At 40.6% G+C, this 22,230-nt stretch overlaps 1 protein-coding gene and 1 non-coding gene across 4 annotated transcripts in view; both read left to right on the top strand.

The window, feature by feature from the left end:
- Window positions 1-22,230, top strand: part of TMEM150C (transmembrane protein 150C) — a 113,042-nt gene that overhangs the window by 72,195 nt on the left and 18,617 nt on the right. For all 3 annotated transcript variants that reach the window (XM_069594557.1, XM_069594556.1, XM_069594554.1), the window contains exons 2-5: window positions 19,696-19,792; window positions 20,890-20,943; window positions 21,072-21,104; window positions 21,570-21,637. In XM_069594557.1, coding sequence (XP_069450658.1) covers window positions 19,713-19,792; window positions 20,890-20,943; window positions 21,072-21,104; window positions 21,570-21,637 — 235 coding nt within the window. In that variant the 5' untranslated portion in view covers window positions 19,696-19,712. The remainder of the gene's footprint in view (window positions 1-19,695; window positions 19,793-20,889; window positions 20,944-21,071; window positions 21,105-21,569; window positions 21,638-22,230) is intronic.
- Window positions 13,948-14,088, top strand: LOC138443041 (U4 spliceosomal RNA). Its single transcript, XR_011257968.1, has one exon. It is a non-coding gene; the product is annotated as a U4 spliceosomal RNA (small nuclear RNA).

Below are 22,230 nucleotides of genomic sequence, written 5' to 3'. Positions count from 1 at the left end.
GGTCTCTGGGGAATGCACAGTCGCTTCCATCAGGTTTGGATATGGTTCTAATGACCTGGCAACCTGTGAACTCAAGTACACTCATACTCACACTTGATATACAATGACGGAACAGAGGTTAGAAAACCTCAGTTGGAACTCCCATTTGAAAAAGAGGAGAAAGAAATGCACATAGCAGCCCCTGGCCCATAGCAATGCTGGTACCATGGAGCAGGTGGTGGGCAAGACCCCTGCCCTAGCAGAGGAGGGGGTTCCCTGATTAGGCCCTGGCTCTCTTCTTCAGGAGGACCCTCTTGTCCATGGCTCTGTGTGTCCTTTGGCCTCGTCTTTGAGGGAGGGGAGGCTCTTCCTATTCAGTTTCCCCTTTAGCCACATCTGAAGCAAGCTTTAGAGACATGCCCTTGTTAGTGGCTCTGCTATTTTCTCTACACACTGACAGCCAGAGGTCTCAGCACAGCAGTCAAAGTTTTATTGGCGTGGCTGTAGTACCTTTGCAAATACAAATCCCTCTGAGACTCAGCTGGCTTGTGATGTATTAACTTCTTGGCAGTTCATAGACCAGAAGTCTCTTCGCAAATCCTTTCCAAGCCCTGGGTCTTGAGCCTTATTTCTCTACTTCTTTGCCTCCCACACTGAAATCAGTGGCAGTTCTATGCAGGCCTCTGGAACAGTAGACTTCAGGAGAAAGGCAGCATGCATTTTCTCATCTCTAATCTCCTGATGTCTGAGATAGAGAAGCCATTGGCATTTCCCACCTGTCAGTTCAGTTCAGTTCAGTCACTCAGTCATGTCTGACTCTTTGCGACCCCATGGACTGAGGCACACCAGGCCTCCCTGTTCATCACCAACTCCCAGAGCCTACTCAAACTCAAGTCCACTGAGTCAGTGATGCCATCCAGCCATCTCATCCTCTGTCGTCCCCTTCTCCTCCTCAATCTTTCCCAGCATCAGGGTCTTTTCCAATGAGCCAGCTCTTCGCAACAGGTAGCCAAAGTATGGGAGTTTCCACTTCAATATCAGTCCTTCCAATGAATACCCAGGACTGATCTCCTTTAGGATGGACTGGTTGGATCTCCTTGCAGTCCACGGGACTCTCAAGAGTCTCCTCCAACACCACAGTTTGAAAGCATCAATTCTTCAGCACTTAGCTTTCTTTATGGTCTAACTCTCACATCCATACATGACCACTGGAAAAACCATAGCCTTGACTAGATGGACCTTTGTTGGCAAAGTAATGTCTCTGCTTTTTAATATGCTGTCTAGGTTAGTCATAACTTTCCTTCCAAGGAACAAGCGTCTTTTAATTTTATGGCTGCAATCACCATCAGACATATCAGATGATTTTTGTTTTCTTTTTCTCTTCTAAAGAATCAAGGGACTTTCTTGGCACAGACCAAATTTTGGAAGGCAATTTTCTTGTATCTGTTCTTTTTTTCTGAACAGTTTTATCTAATTATCTTATTTTATTTCTATTGACGTATAGTAGATTCACAATGCCATGTTAATTTCAGGTGTACAGCACCTGAAAATGATTCAGTTATTACAAAATATTGAATATGGTTTCTCATGTGATACAGTAGGACCTTGTAATTTATCCATTTTACATATAGTAACATGCACGTGTTAACCCCAGTCTCCTAACTGATCCCTCTCCCATCCTCCTTTGATGACCGTAAGTTTGTTTTCTATGTCTATGAGTCTCTTTATGTTTTGTAAATAAGTTCACCTGTATCTCTTTCTTTAGATTCCACATATAAGTGGTATCATATGATATTTGTCTTTGTCTGGCTTACTTCACTTAGTATGGTAATCACTCGGTACATCTGTATGGCTACAAATGGCATTTTTATGGCTGAGTAATATTCCATTATATCTATGGACCACATCTTTATCCATTTGTCTGTCAATGGACATTTAGGCTGTTTCCATGTCTTGGCCATTTGCCTAGCTATAATGAAAGAAGGGAGGATAGATTTTGATGCTATACCAACCTATAGTAATAAAACAATAAAGACTTCATTGATTCACATTACAAAAAATTTGGAAGCTGGTGATAGCTAGAATTTAGTGCAGTGTCTCAATTGCCGGGAGCCAGCATGGAGAATCCCACCCATGACAAAGGTCATGAGGAAGAGGCCTGACGGGCAAAGGCGAGATCAGGCCTCGAGGGGCCCCCCTTCTCAAGCATCTACCCCAAAACCAAAATCTGTCTGTTTTTTCATGACTTTCACCAACTCCTCTGACATTAACAGGGGGCTATCCCTGACCACCTTTCTCTGAAAAAAATCAACTTAGGGCTCTAGCTAATAAATCTCCTGGGCATGAAAAGAGTGTTTCAATTCAAACCCTCTGTTAGCATTCTAGTTTACTTGGCAGGTTTATCCAGACTCTTGCAACATTGTTGAGCCAATGCTTGCTGCCAAGTTCTCACATCCCTTATCCATTGTGTTCCTGGGAGTGCATATGGTCAGGATGTAGAAATAACAAGCAGTAGCTTTAGCATTAGCAACATTAGACTTTGAGTTAATACGTTCTTTCTTTGCTGTAACCCACTAAATCTTTGCTCCATAAAAATGTAACTCTGTACTTTAAGGGTGATGCAGGCTAAGAATTTAAGAAAAAACACTTTAAGGGAAAATTATTGTTCTGGCTGACCAACCTTTATCAAAAAGAGGTCATAAAATATCAACAGGCCTCTGGGCCAGAAGATAATGTACAAAAAATGAGACTCTTGCAGGAAGGAACCTGGTATCGATAAAAGTTAATACTGATGGAATGTTGAGTTGACTCTACATTTTTTACCTTGCTGTATGTACAACTCAGGGTATAAAAGCCCTCTCTGAAAATAAAGTAACGGGCCTTGCTCACTGAAGCTTGGTCACCCCGTGTCATTCTTTCCTTATCGCTTTCTCTGTCTTTCTTCATTCGCCGACCTCGTCCATCCTGAGGATTTCCCTGGACTCTGCTGAGGCTGGACCTCGACACTCAATGATACTATCAAGGGGTCAGTTCTTTCCATCTGCTGCTCTGCCATCCTCAGTATGTTGGCTTTGGCTCGTTGTATTTGTGGTCTCATGGTTACATGATGGATGCCGTAGCACTGGGTATCATACTTTCACAACAGCATCGCAAATGAGAAACGAGGAGAGTGGGCAGAAAAGAGACTTTCTGTTATCAGGGATGCAAATCCTTCCCATTTGCATCTCATTGGCTAGGTGCAAGGGAGTCTGGAAATATAGGAAAATGAGATACCTATGATGGGCTTAGACTGGTCATGACTTAGACCCTTGGGTTGAACACATTGGTGTCCTGAGTAGAACTAGATTCTGTTAGCTAAGACAACGCCGAGAAATGACTATTGGGTTGGCATTTATATCTGCCACACATGGGGAATATTTTTAATATTATTGAAGATATAAATGGCCTCTGAGGAGGTTCTTGGCATAGAAACTCTAAGAGGATATTGTTGAATTGAAATACTGGAAGAAGAGACTTCCTTCTGGGATTATTCCGTGAATGACGTGAGGTCAGTATGTTCCATCTACTTCTGAGAAAAAGAATCATTTGGGCCACAGACATAAAAGGATCCTTATAAGTCATCTGTCAATTGAATGAAAGTGATTGACTATCTTTTTTAATATTTCTTTATTAATATTTATTTAGGCTGCACTGGGTCTTCATTGCAGCTTGCAGGATCTTCACTGTGGCATGCAGAGTCTTAGTCGCAGCTTGCAAGATCTAGTCCCCCACCCAGCTGTCAAACCCGGGCCCCCTGCATTGGGATCTTGGAATCTTACCCACTGGACCACTAGGGTAGTCCCAAAGTGATTGATTTTTGAAATCAAGAGTACATTGGGGAAAAAAAAACAATCACCATTGGTTCGATATCGAAATTATCCTATTCTTTTGGAGATGGTAATATTTCACAGATTTCCCTTTTTAACTAATATATTGTTTCTTTCCAGTGCTCAGAGAAATTATTTTGGAAATTGACCTCATAGCCTGAATAGTATTGTTTATATCTCTATGATTGGAGGAAGTCGTGTATTTTTAGAGTGACACCAGGTCACTCAAGCTATCATGCGTTCCCAGATTTAGAATATTGAAAGCAGAATTTTAACCACCAGCATATTGAGTTTGTTGTTTTGCAGATGTCTGTCTATGCTGGCTTATATCTGAGACTCTGTAAACATTTTAAAGACAAAACAAAACAAATAGTCCTTGTCATTACAATTTATAATTGTAAGTTAATTACGAAATAACACAAACCCTCCACATTTGTCTACGACACATGTGAAAAATAACTCAAGATTCCCTGAAGGTTAAAAAAAAATCGAAGATGCGCTGGGTTCATAGACCCTGTGACATTCCTGGTCATTAGTAGTGACTTGTTAATCTTTCTTGCTCCATGCCAGCTGGCCCTAAGAGCAGAATGAAAAAATTGCTTTGGCAGAGAGCTTACTTCCTGATAAATTACAAAATTTAAAAAAAAAAAAAAGATAACTGAAGACCCCGAATATCACTTGCAGTAGTATGTAGTTAAGACATTGAAAAGACATCAGATGCTAGGCACTGCTATCAGAGCTTTAGATGTATTTCAATCCTCATAAAAACCCGATGAAGTGGGTACCATTACTGTACCCACTTTACTTAGGAAAAAACTGAGACACAGGGGACTGAACAACTGAATTCACACAACCACTGTAATACATGGCAGAGCTGGGATTCCAGGCTCTGGTAACCTGGCTCCCAAGTCCATGAATTATAGCTGCATCTCTCCACTAACCTCTGTTTTATAAAATCCTTCTAATTTATAACAAGAAAATTGTTTCCAGCTCCAGAAGATATTATCTTAACTTTTGAGACATTTCACTGTCATAAGTAGTTTCTCATTAGGTAAAATTATAAAATCCATAAATGAAGATGATCTAGTAGGCTTTACTTTTTCCCAATTTTACCACCACTTGAAAGAGCAGAAGGCTTGTCTTCAAAGGTTATCATGGTAACAGTACACTATAGTCTTTGACTTGAGTAGCTTCAGTAGATAATACTTTATGAGTCATCTGTTTGGAATTTGATGATAAAAAATATGAATATACGACCATTATCAAGACCCCCTCTTCAGATCACGTTTACATAGTTGGAGGCTTGGGTGCCAAGCTAATTTGGGCTTAAGGTAACGTTTTATTTGCTTCCCTGAGACTGTAAATGTTCAAGTGACCAGATGTTCCTTGAGCATTAAAGCTAGAAGACTTAGGACTTCCACGGAGGTCCAGTGATTAAGACTGTGCGCTGCCAATGCAGGGGGAAAGGGTTTGATTTCTGGTCAGGGAATTAAGAGGGCCTCCCAGGTGGCTCTGTGGTAAAGAATCTGCCTGCCAATTCAGGAAACTCAGGAGACGTGGATTCGATCCATGGGTGGGGAAGATCCTCTGGAGAAGGAAATGGCAACCCACTCCAGTATTCTTGCCTGGAAAAATCCCACTGACAGAGGAGCCTGGCGGGCTGCAGTCCACTGGGGCGCAGAGTTGGACATGACTGAGCACACACACAGGGAACTAAGATCCTGTATCCTGCATGCCATGGCACAGCCAGAAGATTTTTAAAAAGCTATCAGATTTACGGAGGAATAAAAGTGGCAATGGCAGAGCCGCTGCAGGCGTTTGACAGTTCATTTTTCTCTCTGAGGAAGAGGGAGAGCTTCAGGGGACCAGGGAGCAGATTGAAGTGTTCAGCCTCTGACTCCAAGTGTTCGACAGTCCCCGCTGTGCAGTCCCTCCTACCACAGACACCACGAAAGACAGTGAAGACTGCTCAGACTCGTGTGCTAGTCGCTCAGTTCCATCTGAATCTTTGCAACCCCTCTGACTGCAGCCCACCAGGCTCCTCTGTCCATGGGATTCTCCAGGCAAGAATACTGGAGTGGGTAGCCATCCCCTTCTCCTGGGATCTTCCTAACCCGGGGATCAAACCCAGGTCTCCCACATTGCAGGCAGATTCTTTGCTGTCTGAGCCACTAGGGAAGCCTCAGACTTGAGCAATTGCTATTTACCGAAAGAAACAAACACTCAGTAGAAATGTACAGAGGATTAGCAGTACTGGCACGCGAGGAGGATTTGACCGTCTGGATAACAGCTTTGCAAATCATTGACACCATTTGGAGGAGAATCTTCCAAAGTTAAAGTTAAGTTGCTCAGTCGTGTCCAACTCTTTGCAACCCCGTGGACTGTAGCCTACCAGGCTCCTCCATCCATGAGATTCTCCAGGCAAGAATACTGGAGTGGGTTGCCATTTCCTTCTCCAAAGTTAAAGTTAAGTCGAGGAATTGCTATTTACTGAAAGAAACAAACACCCAGTAGAAATGTACAGAGGATTAACAGTACTGGCACATGAGGAGGATTTGACCGTCTGGATAACAGCTTTGCAAATCATTTGGATAAAGGACACCATTTGGAGGAGAATCTCCCAAACCGAGTCTAAATGCCAGAACCCTTTTGAGAAGGTTTACGCAATTCTGGTTCTTTTCTTCCTTTTGTCAGAAATGTATTGGGTGACGTTGTTCCAGATATAGTTTACTATTTGGGACATGGGAGCAATTATCCTGTTTTTTCCTGTGAGATATTATTGGAAGATTAATACCAATGGAGTAAATATTACATTAAATAGAAACATAATTCAGAATGCAAAGATAAAGCTATCTTAGAAGTATGGCGTAGTCCTTCCTTCTTCCCCTCTTATCTTTAAAAAGGCAAAAAAAAAAAAAAGTGGCCTCCTAGCTGGTAGGTACCACACTAATACAACTCAGGGAAAGAGTGGAACTTGTCCTTACTAGGAAATGTAAGTAAACTTTCTGTGATGCTTGCTTCTGTGACTGGAAGCACTGGGCCAGTTTATTTTAATGGTGTCAGGAAAGATGAGAAAAAGAGAACCACCTCTCAGGTAACACTGAGGCAGTGAAGAGAGTTGATTGAATAGACCTATCCATTTTTTTTCTTTGAAAGATATTTGCAGTCAATATCTGAACTTACCAAGTCAGAACAGCTTATAAAACCAAACCAGGAGCCATCCTGGTTGTCCAATGGCGAAGACTCTGGGCTCCCAGTGCAAGGGGCCCGGGTTCCATCCCTGGTCAGGGAACTAGATCCCACGTGCCACAGCTAAAGATCCCATGTGCCGCAAGTAAGACCCGGTGCAGCCAAATAAAGAAATATTTTTTTAAAGAAATCAAACTTTCATCTCTTGGCACATCCAGGAATCCTCTTCCAGCACAGAAAGAATAGAGCACATCAGTGTTTTTTCTATTGCAGTTTCTTTTGGTCACATTATCAGCTAGGTATGGGCTAAGGAAAGACAGGTTATTTTGGACAAAATGGGGCTTACAACAGAGTCCCGTTCTTTGGGTGTGTATAACACAGGCCCTTGGGATTATAGAGTGGAGGTGACAAATAGGTTCAAGGGGTTAGATCTCATAGACAGAGTGCCTGAAGAACTCCTGACAGGCACTATAGGTAATTACCTCCTGATATGACAGGAGGTTTGTAATACTGTACAGGAGGCAGTGACCAAAACCATCCCAAAGAAAAAGAAACACAAGAAGGCAAAATAGTTGTCTGAGGAGGCTTTACAAATAGCTGAGGAAAGAAGAGAAGAGAAAGGCAAAGGAGAAAAGGAAAGATATATCCATCTGAATGCAGAGTTCCCAAAGAATAGCAAGGAAAGATAAGAAGGCCTTCCTAAATGAACAATGAACAGAAATAAAAGAAAAATATAGAATAGGAAAGACCAGATATCTCTTCAAGAAAACTGGAGTTATCAAGGGAACATTTCTTGCAAGAATGGGCATGATAAAAGACAGAAAAAGTAAGGACCTAACAGAAGCAGAAGAGATTAAGAAGTGGCAAGAATACACAGAAGAACTAAACAAGAAAGGTCTTAATGACCTGGATAACCACAATGGTGTGGTCACTCACCTAGAACCAGACATCCTAGAGTGTGAGGCCAAGTGGGCCTTAGGAAGCATTACTATAAACAAAGCTAGTGGAGGTGATAGAATTCCAACTGAGCTGTTTCAAATCCTAAAAGATGATGCTGTTAAAGTGCTGCACTCAATATGTCAGCAAATTTGGAAAACTCAGCAGTGGCCACTGCTGAGACTGGAAAAAGTCAGTTTTCATTCCAACCCCCGAAAAGGGCAATGCCAAAGAATGTTCAAACTACCAGTTGTGCTAATTTCACATGTTAGTAAGGTGATGCTCAAAGTCCTTTAAGTTAGGCTTCACAGTATGTGAACTCAGAACTTCCAGATGTGCAAGCTGGTTTCAAAGAGGCAGAGGAGCCAGAGATCAAATTGCCAACATTCACTGGCTCATGGAGAAAGCAAGGGCATTCTAGAAAAATGGCTACTTCTTCTTCACTGACTATGCTAAGGCCTTTGACTGTGTGGATTACAACAAACTGTGGAAAATTCTTAAAAGAGATGGGAATACCAGACCACCTTACCTGCTTCCTGAGAAACCTGTATGTGGGTATCTTGTGCTTAGTCACTCAGTCATGTCTGGCTCTTTGCACCCCATGGACTATCAAGCAACAGTTAGAACTGGACATGGAGCAACTGACTGGTTCAAAATTGGGAAAGGAGTATGACAAGGCTGTATATTGTCACCCTGCTTATTTACCTTCTGTGCAAAATACATCATGTGAAATCCTGGGCTGGATGAGTCACAAACTGGAATCAGGATTATTGGGAGAAATATCAACAATCTCAGATATGCAGGTAGTACCACTCTAACGGCAGAAAGTGAAGAGGAACTAAAGAACCTCTTGATCAGAGTGAAAGAGGCATGAGAAAAGGCTGGCTTGAAACTCAACATTAAAAAAACTAAGATCATGGCATCTGGTCCCATCATTTCATGGCAAATAGAAGGGGAAAAAGTGGAAAAAGTGACAAATTTTCTTTCCTTGCGCTCCAAAATCACTGCAGCCAGTGACTGCAGCCATGAAATTTAAAGATGCTTGCTCCTTGTAAGGAAAGCTGTGACAAACCAAGACAGTGATTAAAAAGCAGAGGCGTCACTTTGCTGACAAAGGTCCATGTAGTCAAGGATGTGAGGGCTGGACCATAAGGCAATACTGAGCATCAAGGAAGGATTGATGCTTTCAAATTGTGGTGCTGGAGAAGATTCTTGAGGGTTCCTTGGACTGCAAGGAGATCAAACCTATCAATCCTAAAAGAAAACAATCCTGAATATTTATTGGAAGGACTGATGCTGAGGCTAAAAGTCCAGTACTTTGGCCACCTGATGCGAAGAGCCAACTCATTGGAAAAGATCCTGATGCTGGGAAAGATTGAAGGGGCCAGCAGAGGGTGAGATGGTTAGATAGAATCACCAACTCAATGGGCATGAGTTTGAGCAAACTCCAGGAGATGGTGGAGGACAGAGGAGCCTGGTGTGCTACAGTCCATGGGGTCACAAAGAATCAGACAGGACTTAGTGACTGAACAACAGCATAGTTGTTCAGTTACCAGGTTCAGTTACCACAGTTGTTCTCTAACCAGGGAAAGAGAAAGAAGGAAAAGGATCAAGATATGTGAGATGGGGCATTGGTAGATTAACAAAACCAGAAAGTGTTAGTTGCTCAGTTGCATCCTACTCTTTGCAATCCCATGAACTGTAGTAGCCAGGTTCCTCTGTCCATGGAATTCTCCAGGCAAGAATACCATAGTGGGTAGCCATTTCCTTCTCCAGGGAATCTTCCCCACCCAGCAATTGAACCCAAATCTCCAGCACTGCAGGCAGATTCTTTACCATCTGAGTCACCACAAAACTGAAGCTGGTCCTAAAAGAGCTTTTTACTTTGATCTTCTGGCCTCCATGTTAACTCAAAAGTGGGTAAGGAGGTGAAGGAAGTAAGGGAGCTTCCGCTATTTACACACATACACCTCATCGTTGTCCTTAAGCTCATACTCATCAATTGCCAAAGAACCTAGTGACGTTAGGATATATTATGGATGAGTAGATGTTCTTCATTGTAAGAATCTTCTTTACGACGTATTACTAGGTCAGACTGATTTAGCTCATCACCTATTTCCTGACTCCTATCAAAGTGATTTTGGCAGTCTAATCTAATTGAATAAGACAGTAAAGATCCATAGTTTTAAAGACATAACCAGATCACAGATTTCAATCTAAAACTATACATCTTTCAGAAAAAACTTCAGAAGGAGATCTTCTATATTAAGCACTAAACAGAGAGTTCTTAGGCTTGACATTGGAATGATTATCCACACAAGGAAAACTTGGTAAGTTAGAATTTATCAAAATTGAGAAAGACTCTCTTTTAAATACATGGTCCTGGATATTTACATGCAAAAAAAAGATGAAGTTATCTTGTACCGCATACAGAAATTAAATCAAGATATAGCAAAGATTTGAATAGGCAGAGATAAAACCATAAAACTTTTAGAATAAAGCATAAGGAGAAGGTCTCATGACACTGGATTTGACAGTGGTTTCTTGGATGGAACACCAAAACCACAGGCAACAACAGTAACAAAATAGATAAACTGGACTTCATGAAAATTTAAAACTTCTGTGCATCAAAGGTCACTATCAATAAAGTAAAAAGGCAGCTCACATAATGGGAGAAAATTTTGTGAGTCATATATCTGATAAGGGATTAATATTTATATATATAAAGAACTCCTACAACTCAACAATTTAAAAAAAAATTTAAATGTGCAGAAGACATGAATAGACTTTTCCCCAAAGAAATATAAATGACCAGTAAGCAAATGAAAAGATGCTCAACATCACTAATCATTCAGTTCAGTTCAGTTCAATTGCTCAGTCGTGTCTGACTCTTTGTGACCCCATGAATTGCAGCACGCCAGGCCTCCCTGTTCATCACCAACTCTTGGAGTTCACTCAGACTCACGTCCATCGAGTCAGTGATGCCATCCAGCCATCTCATCCTCGGTCGTCCTCTTCTCCTCCTGCCTCCAATCCCTCCCAGCATCAGGGTCTTTTCCAATGAGTCAACTGTTCGCATGAGGTGGCCAAAGTATTGGAGTTTCTGCCTTATCATCAGTCCTTCCAATGAACACCCAGGACTCGTCTCCTTTAGGATGAACTGGTTGGATCTCCTTGCAGTCTAAGGGACTCTCAAGAGTCTTCTCCAACACCACAGTTCAAAAGCATCAATTCTTCAGCGTTCAGCTTTCTTAACAGTCCAACTCTCACGTCCATACATGAATACTGGAAAAACCATAGCCTTGACTAAACGGACCTTTGTTGGCAAAGTAATATCTCTGCTTTTGAATATGCTATCTAGGTTGGTCATAATTTTCCTTCCAAGGAGTAAGCGTCTTTTAATTTCATGGCTGCAGTCACCATCTGCAGTGATTTTGGAGCCCCCAAAATTAAAGTCTGACACTGTTTCCACTGTTTCCCCATCTATTTGCCATGAAGTGATGGGACCAGATGCCATGATCTTCGTTTTCTGAATGTTGAGCTTTAAGCCAACTTTTTCACTCTCCTCTTTCACTTTCATCAAGAGGCTTTTTAGTTCCTCTTCACTTTCTGTCATAAGGGTGGTGTCATCTGCATATCTGAGGTTATTGATATTTCTCCCGGCAGTCTTGATTCCAGCTTGTGTTTCTTCCAGTCCAGCATTTCTCATGATGTACTCTGCATAGAAGTTAAATAAGCAGGGTGACAATATACAGCCTTGACGTACTCCTTTTCCTATTTGAAACCAGTCTGTTGTTCCATGTCCAGTTCTAACTGTTGCTTCCTGACCTGCGTATAGGTTTCTCAAGAGGCAGGTTAGGTGGTCTGGTATTCCGATCTCTTTCAGAATTTTCCACAGTTTATTGTGATCCACACAGTCAAAGGCTTTGGCATAGTCAATAAAGCAGAAATAGATGTTTTTCTGGAACTCTCTTGCTTTTTCAGTGATCTAGCGGATATTGGCAATTTGATCTCTGGTTCCTCTGCCTTTTCTAAAACCAGCTTGAACATCAGGAAGTTCATGGTTCATATATTGCTGAAGCCTGGCTTGGAGAATTTTGCGCACTACTTTACTAGCGTGAGATGAGTGCAATTTGCGATAGTTTGAGCATTCTTTGGCATTGCCTTTCTTTGGGATTGGAATGAAAACTGATCATTAGGGAGATGCAAATCAAACCCACAGTTAGATACCACCTCACACCCATTTGGAGAAGGAAACGGCAACCCACTCCAGTATTCTGGCCTGGAGATTCCATAAACTGTGTAGTCCATGGGGTCGCAAAGAGTCGGACATGACTGAGCAACATTCACTTCACTTCACACCCTTTAGGTTGGCTACTATCAAGAAATCAGAAAATAGCCAGAGTTGGTGAGGATATGGAGAAATTGGAACTCTTGTGTATCACTGGTGTGGGTGTAAAATGGTGTGGCCGTCATGAGGGGTCCTCAAAAAATTAAACATAGAATTACCATGTGACCAATTTCATTCCTAGGTATATACCCCAAAGAACTGAAAACAGGGACATGAGTTTGTTTAGATGTAATATATAGCAGCATCATTCACAGCAGCCAAAAAGTGGAAGCAACCCACGTGTCCATTGATAGATGAATGGGCAAGCGAAACAGGTGTGTGTATATACATCCAATGGTGTGTTATTCAGCCTTAAAGAGAAATGAAGCTCTGATACGCACCACATCAGGGATGAACGTTAAGGACTTTATACTAAATGAAGTAAGCCAGACACAAAAGGATGAATATTGTATGGTTTCACTCACATGAGGTAGCTAGACTAGTAAAAATCATAGAAATAGAAAGTACAATGGTGGGCAACAGGGGCTGGGGCAGGAGGAAAGAGGGTTATTGTTTAATAGGTATATAGTTGCAGTTTGGAAAGATGAAAAAATTGTGGAGATGAGTAGTGGTGATGGTTACATAACAATATGAAGGTACTTAAAAAGTTCTGGAGATGAATAGTGGTGATGGTTACATAATGATATGAAGGTACTTGATGCCATTGAATCGTACACTTACAATGATTAAAATAGTAAAAAAAAATTAGTGTTATGTATATTTTACCATACATACATAAAAAAACTTAAAATAATTCTTTAATAAGAGACTTTGTTTAAGAGAACAGAGATGCTACAGGCTTGAAGATTTCCAAACCATGTATCCTCCCAAAAAAGATTAGTATCTAGAATATATGAAGATATCTCAAACTGTTTTTTTTTTTCTCTCAACTGTTAAAAAAAAAAGAAATCCAAATTGAAAATGGGTAAAAAGAATAGACATTTCACTGAAGAGGGCATACAGATGGCAAACAAGCACAGGGAAAGATATTCAACATCACTAGCACCAGGGAAATGCAAATTAAAACTACATGAATTATCAAATATATAACTATCAGAATGGCTAACATAACAAATAGTGACAGCACTGGCTAACACCAATTATTTAATGATAACACCAGATAGTGATATCACCAGTACTGATGATGATAGGAAGACCTTGGATCAATCATACATTGTTGGTAAGAATATAATATGGTACAGCTGCTCTGGAAACAGTTTGACCAAGTCCTTAAAAACTAAACATGTAGGACTTCCCTGGTAATACAGTGAATAAGAATCCAGCTGCCAATGCAGGGGACATAGGTTCGATCCCTGGTCCGGGAAGATCCCATTTGCTGCAGAGCAACTAAGCCCGTGCACCACAGCTACTGAGCTTGTGCTCTGGAGCCTCTGTTCTGCAACTACTGAAGCCCGTGTGCCTAGATCCTGTGCTCTGAAACAAGAGAAGCCACCACACCACAACTAGAGAGTAGCCCTCATTCGCTAAAACTAGACAAAAGTCTGAGCATAGCCACAAAAACCCAGCACAACCAAAAATAAAATTAAGATAAATATATTATTTTTAAGAAAGAACTAAATGCTTATTAGCTTTGTACAGTGGCAGTTTTGTAGGCAATGAGGTTTATCCAAAGTGTGATTATTGCTAATTGAAAGCTTTTCCCAATACCCCACTGTGATGACTTGAAATATAGTCTGCAATGGCAATTTCTGACACACTCTATGGAGACCGAGTTAAAAAAAAAAAAAAAGGCTAGATATGTATTATCAAATGACCCAGCAATTGCAATCTTGGGTGTTTATTCCAGACAAATAAAAACTTATGTTCACACAAAAACCTGTAGACTAATGTTCATAGCTTCTTGATTTGCAATGGCCAAAAACTTGAAATAAACCAGGTATCTTGTAGGGGTGAATAAACACACTTAGTCCATCCATACCAGGGAATACTATCCAATAATAAAAGGTACCAAACTACTGATCAACACAAACCTTAGATGGTCTCCAGGGAATTATGCTGAGTTAAAAAACAAACAAACAAACAAAAAAAAACTCAGTCCTAAAGGCTCCATTCCACATGATCCCATTTGTATAATTTTCTTGAAATGATAAAATTATAGAATTGGAGAACAGATTATTGAGTGCTGGAGATCACTAAGAAGGATGTGGAGGAGAGAAGTGGGTGTGGCTATAAAAGGGTGGCACTAGGGGTCTTTGAGGTGATGAAACTGTCTGCCCCGTGCCTCGACTGTAGTGGTAGCCATATGAATCTACGCATGTGAAACTGCATAGACTAAAGACACAGAGTAAAAAAAGCTGGCTTGAAACTCAACATTCAAAAAATTAAGATCATGGCATCTGGTCCTATCACTTCATGGCAAATAGATTGGGAAAAAGTGGAAACGGTGACAGACTTTATTTTGGGGGGTTCCAAAATCACTGCAGATGGTGACTGCAGCCATGAAATTAAAAGACGCTTGCTCCTTGGAAGAAAAGCTATGCCAAACCTTGGCAGTATGTTAAAAACAAAGATATCACTTTACTAACAAAGGTCCATCTAGTCAAAGCTATAGTTTTTCCAGTAGTTATGTATGGATGTGAGAGTTGGACCATAAAGAAGGCTGAGTGCCGAAGAACTGATGCTTTCGAACTGTGGTCCTGGAGAAGACTTGAGCATCCCTTGGACAGAAAAGAGATCAAACTAGTCAATCTTAAAGGAAATCAACCCTGAATATTCATTGGAAGGACTGATGCTGTAGCTGAAGCTCCAATACTTTGGCTACCTGATGTGAAGAGCCAACTCACTGGAAGAGACCCTGATGCTGGGAAGGAATGAAGGCAGGGGGAGAATGGGATGACAAAAGATGAGATGATTGGATGGCATCACCGACTCAGTGGACAAGAGTTTGGGCAAACTCTGGGAGATGGTGAAGGACAGGGAAGCCTGGCGTGCTGCAGTCTATGGCGTCACAAAGATTCAGACACAACTGAGTGACTGAACAGCAACAAAATACACATACACAGAAAGGAGAGCATGTAAAGCTCATGGAATCTGAATAAAGTGAAGCATTGTATCAGTGTCAGTATCTTGGTGTTGATATTGTACTGTGGTTATACAGGACGGGGATAAAGAGTGAAGGATATACAGGATCACTCTATTCTTTCTTACAACTGCCCATGGACTTGGAATTTTCTAAAACAGACAAAAAAATAACCAAAGTAAACATTATGAAGAAGCACAAAGTAGATCCATTAGAAGCAAGTAAAACAATTATCCATAAACTTATTCTTATCACCTCCCAAGGCATCTCTTTGGTTAAAAAAGGGAAATTTTCATTTCTTGTTAGACAAAGGATACAGTCTGGTTTTTTCCTAATTTGAACATAAGGTTTTCTTGTGAGAATTAAGCTAGTAAAGTTCAGGAGAGTAGCCATTAGCCACCTTAACTGCTTCCAAAACAAAATAAGAAAAGCAACGCATAACTAAAGATAGCCAAAGAGTAAACACTTAGAAAGGTGGGCCTTCAATATATATGCAAGGAAAAGGTGTTAACTAACTTTTGAAAAGTCCTCTGAAGAAAGAAACTATTACTACCAGGAAGGGTGTCTGTATTGTTCTAGAAAAGCATGAGCCCAGAGCAGAAAGCATTAACCCGTCCTCACCCCAGCCCTGGAGGGAGAGTACTTTGTCCTTATAGGAGTATTGGCCTGCTTGGCAGGTAGAGTTGACGGAGATGCCACTAACAGAACATGCATTATGTATGAGGTACTTTACCTGCCTTGTCATTAATCCTCCGAACAACCCTACAAAATAGTTATCTCCATAATGAAACTAAGGCTTAAGAGATGAGATAACTTAGGACTTCCCTGATGGTCCAGTGGTTAAAACATCACTTTCCAATGCAGTGGGCACGAGTTCGATCCCTGGTTGGGAAAAACCAAGGTCCTGCGTGCCTCGGAGTATGACCAAAATTTTAAAAAGAGAGAGTCATGTATACTATCATGTAAGAAACAAATCGCCAGTCTATGTTCGATACAGGATACAGGATGCTTGGGGCTGGTGCACGGGGATGATCCAGAGAGATGATATGGGGTGGGAGGTGGGAGGGGAGTTCAGGATTGGGAACTCATGTACACCCGTGGCTGATTCATGTCAATGTATGGCAAAACCAATACAGTATTGTAAAACAAAATAAAGTAAAAAATAAATAAATAATAAAAAATAAATAAAATTTAAAAAAAATAAAAAGAGAGAGTCGGAAAAACTTGCTAGAGATCACACAGCTACAAGATGCCAGGCCTGGGCTTCGCTCCCCTGCCTGCCATGCCATCTCCTGCCCACCACACTGCAGTGAGTGCGCGAAGCTGCCGTGCTTGATGCCATGGTCCTGGAATCGTCTAGTTAACTCTCCTCTCTCTTCTCGCTTGCAAGTTTTGCTTTCTCATATAGATGTTCTTAAAAGGGGATCCAGTGCGAGTGTTTGTCCTTTTGGCAGTTGAGTTTCTCACTGTACATGAATCGGTTGACATTGTGATTTTGTCACCAGTCCATTTTAACAGTGGTTAATAGGCATGCGTTCTTCTATGGCTGATAATTCTGGGTATACTGGAGAATTCTGTTACTGTAAAAATACAAGATACTGAACTTGGGTTAACTTCCAAGGTATTCCACCACCCTGTGGGGTGTCAGAATTCAGTCTTCAAGATGGAGATATGGTATTACTGATTTAAGTAACTGTCCCAGGCTTACAGCATCAGTTATTGGCAAAGCTAAGGTTGAGAAATAGGTCTCCTACCCATTACTCTGGTATAACCATTTCAGCTCTACTTATCCTGATGGAGCACCCTATTTCAGGGGCAGATCCAGAAAAATTGGTTTACATGCTCAGTTAACGTCCTTATTTTCTGTACTCCCTCTGCATTTTGAGTACTGGCGGAGTTATTTTTGTTAGCGTTATTTGTAGCTTTATAATGAGCCCACAATATTCTGTACATAAATTAATGAATGGATACTGAAAACTATTGTGAATGTTTAAAACGTTCATCATTTTTCATATTATATTAACTGGATAGCTATGCACCACTGGCTCATAGAACAGCTTTTATATATTACACAGACTACTACCTATAAATAGCTGTATTCATTAGCGTATTTCCACCACCTGTTATAGTACCTGTCACAAGTAGGTTGTCAACAGTTATGAACGGGTTTGGATTGGATTCGATTGAATTAAATTGATTGAAAGTGGCTCTAACGTGTTTCAACTTCTAGATTCTGTAATTTATTTAACACCCCTACTCAGACAGATGTTTAGACCACAGCATGATTGTTCACTGACACAGTGTTAGGCCAGTCGTCTGTGCCTTAGTGTGAAAGACGCACCTAATCAGGTAGGTCAGTTCTGAGAACTAGGATCTTCCTGAGTCCTCGCAGGTTAGCAGCCTGGAAGGGATGTCTGTCTTCTCTCTCTCGGAAGAGCCAGGGAATCTCAGCACATGAAAGCAGGTATCATGAAGGTATCAGAAATGTGGCAGCACTGGTTCAACCCCAGTAAGTAACTTTTTGTGGTTAATTATAAAACCCAAAATATTAATAATGAGCAGTGATATTTCCTTGTGAAAGTGTTAGTTGCTCAGTCGTGTCCGACCCTTTGCAACCCCGTGGACTATAGCCAGCCAGTCTCCTCTGTCCTTGGGAATTCCCAGGCAAGAATACTAGAGTGGGTAGCCATTACCCTCTCCAGGGGATCTTCCCAGCCCAGGGATTGAACCTGGGTCTCCCACATTGCAGGCAGATTCCTTACTGTCTGAGCCATCCACTCTTACTCCTGGGCCATGAGACTTTTAGTTGTCATCATGTCTTCTATACAGTGTTGCTAAAGCAGGCAAGATGATGGTGGTGGAAATGTCCATTACCTTCTACCAGTTCAAACAAGAGACCTGCATTCAGAGCTTTTAGCTCCCTGTGAACATCCCTCTTTGCCAAACAAAAATAATAGCCACTGTTAGAGGTGCATTTAATCACATTATCCTGTTTGTCAGGTCACCTGTGGAGGTCATTTTAGTTTCTTGGAACAAGCTTTCTTTTTTGCCTTAAGGATTGTTGGCATCCAGTGTCTCAAATCAATTTTGTCTGATAGATTTGGGCAAAGAAGGAAACTGATAATTAGTTCCTTCTTTCTGTTCTATACCAATAACTTTTCACAGATATATCTGAAGCTTCTGGTTTTCATTTCATTTTTGTGGAGAATGTTTTGTTCACATATTTTTCCTTTAAAATACAATATCCAAAATGCCTGACATCTGTATTTTTGTTGTTGTTGTGTTGGTTGAAGCAAATTTAAAGTTATCCACAACACATTGTTTTCTAAAGCATTCATCTTCAAAGTCTTCTAAGATGGTTGCTCAATAACATGTCATGAGGAAAGTCCAGATTTGCAAAGCATTTGTCATTTCTTTCTGTGCAGGTGATTTGTTTAGTAGCCATTTCTCACACTCTTGTCTGCCAAGTTGTAGACATGTGGATGCCAGGTCCATAGCTCTATAAATCCATAAATGTTAATAATAGTGCTAGGACTTACTGGTGGTCCGGTGGTTGAGACTCTGCACTTCTGATGCAGAGGGCATGGGTTTGATCCCTGGTCGGGGAACTAAGATCCCACATGCCATGCAGCCAATAAATAAATAAAAAGATGATGAATGTAGATAGTTTCAAAATGTCATATTATTAGAAAACTATGTTAGGGACTTCCCTGGTCATCCAGTGGCTAAGACCCCACACTCTCCGTGCAGAGGGTCAGGGTTCAATCCCTGCTCAGGGAACTCAACCCCACCTTCCGCAGCTAAGTGTTTGCATAACTCAACTAAAGATTCCACATGCTGCAAGGAAGATCAAAGATCATACATGCCACAACTAAGATCTAGCACAGACAAATAAATCCATAAACATTTTTAAAAAGAAAACTATATTAAGTAATATTAACAGCACTAAAAGTAGGTTGTATGCCTTTGGTATCTGGATTTTCTCCTGAAAGTCCTAATCCAAACTCTTTGGTCCTTTCTTGAATACACTGATGCTTGTATAAGGATGCACATCTTTAGGAGAAAGTTTCCATCAATTCTCAACTAAAATTCTGGAATATTTAAGGTAATGATAGAAAACATGTTACTTGCTCAAGGGATTTCCTCCTGTGTAGTTGACAGTAATGATACTCATGTGAATCTTTGTTTCATAAAATATGCTTTTGTTTTCTTCATTAAAGTAAGCTTCCTTTCTATCTTGAAAGAGTGAGATCAAGTTTTACCTTAGTTATTAACACTTGTTTGTTTTATTTCAGGGGTACAGGCCTCAGGCATGGATGGGAAGAAATGCAGTGTATGGATGTTTTTACCTCTTGTTTTTACCTTGTTTACGTCTGCTGGATTGTGGATAGTGTGAGTATTCTCTTATTTAAGGACTCAGGTGTAATGTAGATTAAAAAAGTAAAGTCTTGACAGTACAGCCCCCGTTTTTTGTGTCTGCAGGCTCCACACCCTCAGAGTCAACCAACTCCTAATCAAAAATATTCAGGAAAAAAAAAATTCCAGAAAGTTGCAAAAAGCAAAACTTGAATTTGCTGCTCACTGGCAACTACTTATATGGCATTTTACTTTATTTTTACAACTATTGTATTAAGTGTCATCAATAACTTAGAAATGAAAGTATACAAGAGGATGTGCAGAGAGTACGGGTGACCCTTGACCAACAGTAGTTTGAACTGTGAGGGTCCACTTATACGTGGATTTTTTTTTCAATAAATACTACAGTACTATGTGGTCCATGGTTGGTTGAGTTCGAGGATGTGGAGGTGACTGTGTGAGAATCCACAGATTCTGGTATCCACTGCTCATCCTGGAACCAGTCCCCGGCAAATGCAGATGGACAACTGTCTATGTCATATTCTCATGAATGTATCTGTAAATACTTTAAAATAATGTTTGCTAACTCAGCCTTCCTGAAGTCCCCGTTTCCCTTTCTTTATTCTATCACCCAAAGTAAATAATAAGTATGAGTAATAAATTATGCAGAGCATATATTGAATACTGGTGATATGGACTCATTATTTGCAAGATTTGCTAATTTGACGCTAACCTGCTACAGATTCGGGCTTCCCAGCTGATGCAGTGGTAAAAAATCTGCCTGCCCATGCAGGAGACTCAAGAAATGAGGGTTCAGTCCCAGGTCAAGGAGATTCCCTGGAGAAGGAAATGGCAACCCTCTCCAGTATTCTTGCCTGGAAAATTTCATGGACAGAGGAGCCTGGTGCACTACAATCCATGGAGTCACAAAGAGTCAGACTCAGCTGAGCACACACACATACGTATATTCAAACATTTGCTTGTTTAACAGTCATTGAGTATAAGGACGTCCTTATACTCAATGACTGTTAAACAAGCAAATATGATTTAATGTGGTTAGTCCAGTAATATTGGGAATCAGATAATTCTTTTTTTTAATTTGTTTTATAAAGTTTATTGTTTTTTCTTCCTAGATACTTCATAGCTGTGGAAGATGACAAAATTTTCCCATTAAATTCAGCTGAAAGGTAAAGTTTATCTCTGGGTAACTCTTTGTTCATCAGTAGATTTAGCAAACCTTTGCCACTGGTAAAGTTAAACTATGCAAAAGTAACTGTGTGTTAACCTGAGCTTCTGGGTTTTTTCTGTCATCCAGGAAACCTGGTGTGAAGCATGCACCATATATAAGGTAACTTGATAATTCTCTTCTGATCTGCTGTATCTTAGGCAATGTTGGCAGAATGTATTAGTTCTGACTGTTAGGATAAAGTAGCCTAGACTGGGTGGCTTATAAACATCAGAAACTTATTTCTCACATCTCTGCAGGCTGGAAGTCTAAGATCAGGGTGCCAGCATGGTCAAGGGTCTGACGAGAACCCTCTGCCGGATTTCAGACTCTGTCTTCTCATTGTGTCCACACACGGCAGAAAGAGGACTAGAAAGCTCTCTGGGGCCCTTTTATAAGGGCGCTAATCCCATTCACTGGGGCTCTACTTTCATCACTTAATCACCTCCCAAAGGCCCCACCTCCTAATACCATCACGTGGGAGGTTAGGATTTCAACATATGAATTTTGAGGGGACATAGACATTCAGTCCCTTCCAAAGTCATAGATTATACTATAGAAATAATAAAACATTTCATATTTTTCAAGCATTGCAGGTGATGAACCTCCTGCAAGCTGTGTGTTTAGTCAAGTTGTCAACATGGCAGCATTCCTAGGTAAGAAGAGCATGAAGAATGCTTTACGTGCTTTGGGATATTTCTTTTTTATTTTAAAGTCTCCAAAAACTCATATCAAAAGTATGGTGGGCTTAGTTGATAATTTAGTGTCATATCATGTCAGTATGCTAAAGTGGGCTTTTTTTTGTTTTGAGGGTCATTTTTTTTCATAAATCCCTTTACATTCACCTGCTTACCTTCCATTTTCTTTTCCCTTTACCATCTTCAATCATTACAGCAAATTCTTGACTATTTCTCTTGCTGCATGAAATAATATATTTCATGTGCCATAAAATCCTGCATGAGACTATAATATTGTACAATATGTTTTCTTTAAAAAGAATGCTTTATGTAGTCTTTCACTGGCAAGCATGAAAAATGCATAGGGTCTGAGATAAATATTGATGTGTATAGACATCATCTTTCAGTCTAAAGATTGGCATTATCATTAGGATTATGCCCTCCCCTGTTCCTATACACATATCAAGCTGGCAAATGGGAACACAGGTTTATAAAAAACAGACAGAAACCTTTTGTACTCATGTCCGGCCCTAATTCCCTTTTCCTTCAGGGACTAAAGTTCTCATTTAATA

This window comes from Ovis canadensis, chromosome 6 (assembly GCF_042477335.2).
Source record: "Ovis canadensis isolate MfBH-ARS-UI-01 breed Bighorn chromosome 6, ARS-UI_OviCan_v2, whole genome shotgun sequence".
NCBI lineage: Eukaryota > Metazoa > Chordata > Mammalia > Artiodactyla > Bovidae > Ovis > Ovis canadensis.
The sequence above is the reverse complement of the archived record's forward strand: the minus strand, read 5'-3'. Positions and strand labels throughout refer to the sequence as shown.